At 38.7% G+C, this 9817-nt stretch overlaps 1 protein-coding gene across 1 annotated transcript; it reads left to right on the top strand.

The window, feature by feature from the left end:
- Window positions 1-3064: 3064 nt before the first annotated feature.
- On the top strand, window positions 3065-6072 carry sem1 (SEM1 26S proteasome subunit). The gene is made up of 3 exons (XM_003457245.5): window positions 3065-3221; window positions 3624-3717; window positions 5867-6072. Exons 1-3 carry the CDS (start codon window positions 3146-3148, stop codon window positions 5907-5909), a joined length of 213 nt encoding a protein of 70 aa, XP_003457293.1. The 5' UTR covers window positions 3065-3145; the 3' UTR covers window positions 5910-6072.
- The last annotated feature ends 3745 nt before the right edge of the window (window positions 6073-9817 follow it).

Here is a 9817-nt window from a genome sequence, read left to right as displayed (position 1 = left end):
CAGCTATACCTCAGGGAGAGCAGCTCAGTGCTCTATAACCCAAAAAGTGAATGAACCTGTGTCTTCATTCGCTGATTGTAGCTGAAGTAAATTTGATCTATCAATCTTCTAGGTATTTAAAATAAGCATAGCGACACAAACTTTTGGTAGAAATATTACTCAGCTTCTAGCGTGGAACAGGTTTCTTGCAGCTGTTTTTATAATTTAGAAATTTATTACTTCTAGCACAAATGTCAAGATCTGTTAGTTCAAATACGATGATTGGCAGCTTTTCTTTTTTCTTACATGCTTGTAAATTGGGCTTTTGGCTCAGGAATTTCCAAACAGGTAGTTTTTTTGTGCAGCAAATTTGAACAAGAACCGGTTTCAGCAACCAAGGATCGTTCTGCCAAAGTCAAAGGCTTTGACTGAGCAGCGCCAGACCCATACCCTGCCCCAGACCTCGTCAGTCCTCAGGCCTGAGCTCGACCCAATCCCATGAGCTAAAGCCAGGCCACCAGACACTGCCTGACAAACACTCCCCTGGACAAGGTTCAACATGGCAACATGTTCCATACATTTTCAATCCACAGAGATCTTCTGAATCACTCTTGGTCTGGCACTTAACTGAGGAATTACCTTACTTACATTAGAAGACTCTGCCAGGGACAAGTTCCTCCTGATAATATAGCTCCTGGGATCTCTAGGGCATACAAATCCCTGGCATGGGTTTGGTTCAGGCATGTGACAAAGATGTCTCAGAGGTAAGGCATTTTGAAGATGTTCAACAGGGAGGAGGCCTCGAGATAGACCTAGGACACACTGGAGAGAGTCTTGGTTGGCTTGGGAAAGCCTTGATGTCCCCCTGGAAGACTTGGCTGGGGAGACGGAGATCTGGGTGTCTCTGTTTCCCTCACAACCAACACTCAGAAAAGCAGCAGAAAATGGATGGATGAATGGATGTTTTAACAATTTTTAACTGATTGGTGATAAAAGTAACGAGTTCCAGCCCTACAAGCATAAATAAGAAAGTCCTTCTGTTCATTATTTCATGTGAAAGTAGTGGTTAAATGTTACTGACCTCGTTCTCATAGCATGTGCTGGCTTGATATTTTCTTTTTCAGCACCTACAACTTGTTTTTTTCTGAATGCATTTTTACGACTAACTGGTGGGAGGCTATTTAAACAACAGCATTAGCTTCCTACACTTGCCAGTGTCTTATTCCTCTTTCCTCTGAGTGTTGTGGCATTGTCATGTGTAAAGGCTTAGGATGATTACAAAATAATTTGAAAATAGAATAAGTGCGCAGAGCTTAAGTTGAGGTTTGTTCCATCTGTCAACATATGACAGCTGGAGAGCAATTTTCATTGTGGTACAAGTGGTTTTGTGGTAAATGTGCGCTCTCATTTATCTAAAATACATCCTAAGCTGTGGCTGCTGCATCATTATTTGAGCGGGCCGCATGGGTTACAATGTGCATTTGTTCCCAAATGAAAAATCTTTGACAAAATTTGAGTGACTTGAGTGCATATGTTTTGAGGAAAGAGGGCTTTTTGTGGTGGCGTGGAAGCAAAATGTGTTTCTGGGAGAGAGGGAAGCATGCAGGGAGGAATTCAAGAAAGAGGAAAAAAAAAGATTTCTCAAATATTTGATTTTTGGGACTGATGGTATCGCTGATGTTTAGGGAGATGGAAAATACAGATATAAAGCAAATGTTAAGAGTTATGCTGAAAAAATGAGGGGTAATAACTTTGCAGCCTTTGATGATGCTACTCTGTTGCATGTGCTGCAAACTATGTGAAGCCATTTCAGAGTTACCTCGAGCATATTGTGAAATATGCTGAAACATAAACAGCATACCAAAACTTCTTATTCTTATTCCAGCTGCTCCTTTTAGGGTTGCCACAGTGGATCACCCGGCTCCATCTCTATCCCTGACATCCTCCTCTGTCTCACCAACCCTCTGTATCTCTTCCTTCACCACGTCCATGAATCATCTCTGGGGTTTTCGTCCTGTCTGGCAGCTATATTCAACACCCTTTGTCCAGTATATCCACTATCCCTCCTCTGCATATGTCTCCTTCTGATGTACTCATTTCTAATCCTGTCCATGCTGCTCATTCCCAAGGCAAATCTCATCCTTGGTGTTTTTCGAAAACATTTTTTGTTGGATACCCATCTTCACACAGCTCATTCCATTCATTAGGGTTTGGGTCGAGTTCTAGGAGTACACTGGCTTATAATAAATAAATTAATAATAAATGAATTTTAAAGAGTAAAGAAAGCGGTAATACAAGAGACATAATAAGACACACCTTACAAGCCAGGAGACATGTGCAGAGGACAGGCTCCTCACACCTTTAAGTAAAATGTACTGTCTGAAAAAAATAACAGGCCATTAATAATAATAATAAAAAACATAATAACAATACTCAGAAGTAGAGCCAGTACACTGATAGGAGGAGGGAAACGAATGGATGGATGAGCATCCTAAATACAGAAGCAATATTCCCCAACACATGAACCACTTTGCAGGGAATAAAGTGTCACTGTGACTGAAATGTTAAACAATGTGAAATAAATATTCTTTACACCAAAACTTATTTTGGACATTTTTTTCTGCACAGCAAACATGTTAATAGAACTGATGAAGTTGTACCTGTAATACTGGATACTTGTAATGGTAAAAATCTAATTTGAAAAATATATTTGCTCTCAGTGTGATAACAAGACAAAACAAAAAGCGTTCAAACTTGAAATTAAGGATTTTCCTTAAAATACTTCGTTTATTTATCTTAAACAGGTTAGACTCACTACTTTAATTAAACCTGTTAGAAAAATGTCATCAGATATATCTACCTGTTTCTGTGTGTGTTTCTGCACTGGTCTTTGCTTTCTATTTGAGGGCAGAGAATTGGTTCTTAACTGCCTGTGTGTGCGTTTGTAAATCACATTAAATTTAATTACACTGAGTGTTTCTTGAGTAAACCTGCCTTAGCTCGCTTTGCTGTGGCTCACAGTTCCTCCTGCGCTCCCCTGTGCAGTCATCATGCCGTCTATGCGTGCACTTCGCGCAGCCGCAACCGGCTCGATCAACTTTAACTTCCCACAATTCCTGCGTGAAGAGGCTTCATTAACAAACAGCAACACACCGACGGAGCTAACATGTCAGACAAGAAGCAGACCGTAGATCTGGGCTTGCTGGAGGAAGATGATGAGTTTGAAGAATTCCCAGCTGAGGGTGAGTACTTCACATGTTATCTGAGGCGTTGTTGGTCTTGTTTCCTTCTTCATTATCTGTTGGAGTCCGCTACGTTTTTCTTTGCTGTGTCCTGCTGCAGTGACTCAGCTAGCCTAGCCTATTAGCTTTAGCATTAGCTAGCGAGCTAGCTGGAAGAAAAACGCCACAATTGTTCCGATTTAACCAAACACACCACTTCACCGAGCTCCCAGTAGTTTAATTCACCACTAAAACTTACTTAATGACTGCGCTTAGCTCTTTTTATGTTACGTATACTTGAAGTAACTGTCGTACACCACCTAATGTAGCTAAACCAACAAGCTAAAGTGTTCAGAACTGGTGAGCAGATACTTTTATATTAAGGTTTTATTGCAAGCTTACAGCTGTAATAATGTTTCCCAGACTGGACAGGGCTGGATGAAGACGAAGACGCTCATGTTTGGGAAGATAACTGGGACGATGACAACGTAGAAGATGATTTCTCAAATCAGCTGAGGTAATCTGATCAGTCAGAAATTGTTCATTAAATAAAATCTTTTTGTTTTTTTCATTTTTTTAATCTCACAAATCACTTAAAAGAGAACAAAAACTGTTTGATGACAAACCAAGACGTTTGCATAATCAGAATTGATCGTTTTTGCATAATTCTTTGACTTTCTGTGACAGTTTATGAAGTCCTTGCTGTCTACTAACTTTCTTGCCTTAATGTCATACTATATCTCCGTCCTTATGCTTACATTTATTTGATCGAGTTTAGGTCAAGCAACAGAAATACTCTCCATTTTAAAATGAAAATCATCTTTCTGTTTTAGCACATGTGGGACAGTGTTTTTATTTATTTTAAGCGGAAAAAACCCCCATTTGATCCACAGATGTTTCATATTTAAGAATTCAGTCATCTGCTCTGCGTTTGTAGGTCATTGACGTGTTAACAGTTGAATTTCTGTTGCTCTAAAAGCAGGGGTACATTTTTGTAACTGCTGTTGTGCACCTTTTTTTGATTTTGCTTCAAATGCTTGCATAAATTAAGAGTCCACCACAAAAAAGCTAGTTAATTTCAAACCACACCTTTATGTTAAACACCTGGTTTATATCAGTCTCACATGTTTGGAAAGCCGGCTGTGTGCAAATAGCCAAGCAATATCTGATCAAAAACAATAGGACTTGCTAATATTTCCCGTGTTTGTTATCTTAACTTGTCTTTCTGCAAATATTTCTCAAAACTGTGTCAGAAAAATGTAGATCATTGAGCAATTTCTGATGCATAAACTACAAATAAACAGTGCACTATTTTGGCCCAAAACCTTGTCCAATAAATCTCTTGGCTGTCGAGAAAAATCAGAGATTCAGACAGCTGGTGAAATTTGCCCCCCTGGTGGTGCTGGAAACTTTTCTGTGGTGCCTGTCGGAATAACATTACACGCGTTGTGATCGATGAGCGGTTACTTGTAAACCTAGTGGAGTTTCTGTCAGATGTTTAATCGTTTACGAACATGCTCCAAGTCACTGTTTATCTATTAGCATTGTTTCTAAACCACAGGCATTTTAAACAATGGCCACAGTTTAACATCTTCAAGTTCAAAATCCACAGAAAATAAACAGAGAAAAAAAAAAAAAGAATATTTTTGGCACAATAATCTGAAAGGTGTGAAATTTTAGGAAACAAAAGTTAAAAAATTAAGTTTTTAGACTTTAGCCTGGTTTCCACTTACTGAACGACTTAACACTTTCCTTTTTCCCCCTTTTGAAACTAAAAGTATCAGCATAGGCAACATCATTACTTAGCTACACGTATGACTGCTAATACTATATTTGTTTATGAATGTAACTGTGAATCCTCATCATATGAATTAGACATACCACATATGTAATGTAATTGGTCATGAAGAGCCTGATGGGGAAACTCCTATCAAACAATTAACGTTTTTATTTATATGCTGTCCATATGTAGCATGTAGTGAGTAATTGTCCCTGATATAAGATATTGCCTTTGCACACCACCAGAATGCCTTTTAGGAGCCGTGCATGCAATTCAGTCGTTGATATAAATGCAGCATGGAAGATGCAGTAACCAATAATGAACTTGCCTGGTGAGATTTGTACCAGTTTTGTAGCCCTTATACTTATTTCAGTAGCTTGGATTATCTTTTAAGACAGCAGGGCTCTTTTATATTTCACATGCGTAGAAAAATATAAACGCCTCTAAAACACAAAGGACGAACAACATTTGTAACGTGCAAAAGTACCTTTAAGTATGTTGAGTTTAGCAGAAATGTAATGGAGTTGGCAAATCTATGAGCAATCAGTATCCGCTGATAGATAAATGGCTGCTTTGTTTTTATTTGAGTACCCTTTAGACAGTTATATGCTATTGTTTTATTTAGGCCAATTACGATAGCCATACTATTAAGTTGTTTCTTAAAGATATCATTATTGTTAAAGGCCACAGCTGCTATATGTCTATATATGTAATCATCAAATCCATAGCTGCATGCATTATGCAGTATTTATATTTTTTTTTTTTTTTTTCTTCTCATCTCCTAATGGTTCTTACAATCAATAGCAGAGGGTACTTATGCCTCAACCACCCACCTGTAATCATCTCTGCTGACTTGATCTTTCTATTTTTCTTTTCCTCCCTGCAGAGCGGAGCTTGAAAAACATGGTTACAAGATGGAGACATCATAGTGGCTGACAAGGCCTTTCAGTATTCGGAGACATTGGATATGGACATTTATAATTCAAAATTACTGGCTGACCACACACTGCAAGAAGAGCTCAGAAGATGTTAATTTGTTGCCATTTTTTATAATTGATGTTGGTGGAAGTAAAGTGTTTGGAAGAAAGTGTTCCTTTGAGTGTTTTTCTTTCTTTAATGTTTATGTTACAAATGTTTAGGTGACGGTTAAAGATAATTTCTGCATTACATTTGTGTTAATTTTATATTTGTGTGTAATGCAATCTGTAGACTCGTCCTAGCCACCCAGCCTGAAGAAACCAGTTGGTTTTATTTGAGTAATCATTAAAATATTGCTGAAATTCAATAGGCTGTAATAACTGCAGTCCCTTTAATCGAGGAAGAAAAGCCAGTGGCCAACAGCGATGCTTGAGCAAACATTCAGCCGGGGTTCTTTGGTTTCAGCTTGTCCTTGGGCAGCTCTTATTTGGTACATGCACTAAAATCCATTTTTCTAGTTGGTATGGAAGATGACTCAGGGTTTGGCTAAAATAACTACAAATTACAGTCTTTGTAAGAACTGTTGATCTCCTCAGAAGCACACCTGCCAAGTCAACACAATCTACCTGTAATGGGCAGCTTGTTATTGCCCTCTGACACTTTGTGCATTTATTTTGGACTGCATGAATTTTGCATGATCTCACTCAGGTTCAAGTACTCAACGGATATTCGGGATCATTTTGCTTCAACTGTACTTTTTTTATTTTATGAAAGGCTCTGTTTATTGAAACTGTCAAAGCGATGTCTGCACGATAGAGGAAGAGCGAACAAAGTGTGCACAAGGAAAAAAATAGAGCTGCATAGGCTGTGCGCGGTGGAAGTGCACACAATGCAAACAAGTGTAAGTGCGCTTGTGGTGCATGCTACACACATACACCGAGGCAGTTCCTTTGCACTGTGCTGTATAACAGCCCCCTTCCCTCTCAGCCCCACAGTGCTGGGCCGAGTCCCTGAAGGAGAGATTATCCACTGCCGTGTTTGTCAGAGACAGGGAGGGGGTCTCAGCATGGGGCCTCCCAGCTTGCCTTGCCTGGGCCTGCCCCTACTGCCAGCCAGGCCCTTCTCTTCCGCTTGGCACAGCGGGGACTCTTGTACTGAACCAGAGGCCAATTTATCCCTGCCACACTCCCCCGGCAAAATGATTTCTCTCAGTGTTTTGTCGACTGTCGGTCCCAGGGTCCTAATGAGGTGAAATGGATGCCAGTAAGACCGAGGCTGCAAGAGCCGCTTTCATCCTGAAAACAATATCCATCCTCCTCCATGAGTGGAAAGTAACTTGAAAACATTTACACAAGCACTGTATTTACATACATTTTTTCTGTACTTTGGTGTATTTGCATTTTGTGTAACGTTATTCCCTTAACATATATTTATTGGATCAGTGTAGTGGCTATTTTTTCCTTTTAATATACACAACAACCTCAAAAAGTTGAGCAATTTATAAGGGGAGGGTCACATGACGTTCACATACTCTTAAAGATCTTAAATATGTGTAATGACACACAAATTATCTCTGAGCCTGGATGAATGATAAAAACAGGACACATTAGAAAAATATTTTTCACGTCTGCGGAAAAGAAATTGCATTCCATGGAAATTGTTGGCTTTTTTGAAGCAATTATTCGGTTTGATTTGAAGCAGCGCCTATTAGGAAAACATGATCAAACAAGTCAAATAAAGGTCACACGCCCAAAAAAGAAAAAGTAAACTGCTTAATTTATCACACTTTCAGATTCATAAAACTAGAATTACAGTTTCCAGATTAAGGACTAAAGGACTTCTCACTGCAGTTTTTTTTTTGTATTTTTTGAACCAGAGATATTTTCTTTACAATAAAAAAACGTGCGGTGCCAAGATCTAAAGACCTTTCCGAGTCCTCCAGAAAGAAAAATATTTGAAATCAATGATTGCAGTGTAAGTAAAATTAAATACAAGTGCTTCTAACCGCTACCATTTTTTCCAGTGCTGGTCAGTCTAAGCAAATATGGTTTGAGTAATGAGATATGTTTGATTCGAAAAGAAGTCTCCAAGAATCCTCCGCCCCTCCAAAAAAGAAAGAAAAAAAAAAGATCACATGACCTGCAGGTAATGGACAGAGCCCCTCTGGGACTGAAGTCACAGATTTGTGAATCTCATCAGTTTCATGGTTTGGGGGACAGTTATGTAAAAAACATGGAACACGCTATTTCTGATGATGACACTTTTTTTACAGAAGAAAATTGAAAACAAATTTTCTCTTTCACGATGACGTCCCCATCTCCACCTTCCACCACCTTTAAGATAGCAAATGTCTATTGGATTGATAGATTTTTTTTCATACTTAAGATTATCATTAATTAAAACTTTAAATTTCACCTAAACAGATCTGGACGTTGTTATTCTTTTATCTAATACCACTCAAGTATGGAGTAAATAGCTACATTATAAATCTTATAGATATAAGATATAAGATTATAAATCTTATATCTAAATAACAGATACTTACACACAAATTTAAATGCTTACAGACTTTTAATATTAAAACTGGAATGGCGCTGATTATTTATGGTACTGATCAGTTCAACCATCACTAATAAATCCTTATAATTGGTAATAATTATGTCATTAGGTTGGGTAATATAAAACATACTTAAATTATGTATTGTGTCAGAAACATATACGTTTTTAATACACAGTGTTATACATTTGCGAGTAATTTTCAAACGAAAGAATTGTCGTTTTGTTGAGGAGGTGTCATTATTGATCAGTGAGCTCATTATCATTCCTGACACCGTATGCTGCTGTTTTAACGAAGCTCCTTGCATCTCAGAGCTACACAAAGGTGCTCTTTATTTATCCCACTACTGCCTCATTATACACTCTATAAATGAAGCAATCTCTCACAAACATCAGTTACAACCATAAATCAGCCTTCCGGATATTGTTCCCAGGTCTGTTTACCAAATAAGTGGAAGTCAGTCAGTAAACATCAGTAATTATTATTTAATTGTTTATTAACAGTACAAGACTTATTACTGAAGTAAGTATTCTAAAGTATTGTGAAGATTATTATTTTTCTAGCACCCTCTGCAGGAAATAAAGCAAGGTATCATGTTCTATAAGTGAACTCAGGGAGCTTGGACTCAAACATGCGGGATGCCCCAATCTGTTTATGCCCATAAGGGCCCTGGGCCACATGATTATTCTAAGGACTGGGAAGTCAGTGAAGTGAGAGAATCGTTAAGTGACAGCAACAGAGGAGGACTTGTGACCATTTTGTTTGTGCTGAGAGCGTAAGATTGGTCCCTTGTGTTTGGCGCTGTGAGAGGGCCTCCGTGGGCCCTCGATATTCAACCTCACACAGATCATCAGGCTTTTCAGCATCTGTGTTCTGGTTCCTCTTTGAGCCTTTTTAATCGCGACTTTAATTTGTGCGAGCATTTTTTGTTGTTGTTGTTGTTGTTGTTCCTGTGTGACCCACATGATTCACCTTGACACTGTGGCTGATATTGACTGATGTGGGGTAGAAGTGAATAACAATCTGCTTGAAAGGATTGCATTTGAAATCTTCTGAACTGTAAAAGACCATTGCTGTCTTTGCTTCTTCATATAGATATCCTCGTAAGGACTAGGCTAATACTTTAAAGAGATTCAAACCAACAACCGAATGCAAGAAATTCTGCGAACATAATTTTGCGAACAGTCTTTTCCAATGCCTAGATTCTTCGTAAAGCTTTCCCCCCCCCCTTATCTGCAAATTGTTTTCCCTCAGCCCACGCAGTTCTGAGACCACATGCAAGAGAGCAGCCAATGGAACTGTGGTGAGGACTATTTCATAACGCTTCATGTTGGGAGATGGCAGATCCATTGTTCTCAAGGC

Source organism: Oreochromis niloticus, linkage group LG22 (genome assembly GCF_001858045.2).
Source record: "Oreochromis niloticus isolate F11D_XX linkage group LG22, O_niloticus_UMD_NMBU, whole genome shotgun sequence".
NCBI lineage: Eukaryota > Metazoa > Chordata > Actinopteri > Cichliformes > Cichlidae > Oreochromis > Oreochromis niloticus.
This window is presented reverse-complemented; position numbering and strand designations above follow the sequence as displayed.

Bases quoted from the DNA above. Each gene is read 5' to 3' on its own strand.
- sem1 (XM_003457245.5), top strand. From the start codon at position 3,146: ATGTCAGACAAGAAGCAGACCGTAGATCTGGGCTTGCTGGAGGAAGAT. The intron at 3,222-3,623 runs GTGAGTACTTCA...AATGTTTCCCAG, and splicing joins TGAAGAATTCCCAGCTGAGG to ACTGGACAGGGCTGGATGAA. The intron at 3,718-5,866 runs GTAATCTGATCA...TCCTCCCTGCAG, and splicing joins GATTTCTCAAATCAGCTGAG to AGCGGAGCTTGAAAAACATG.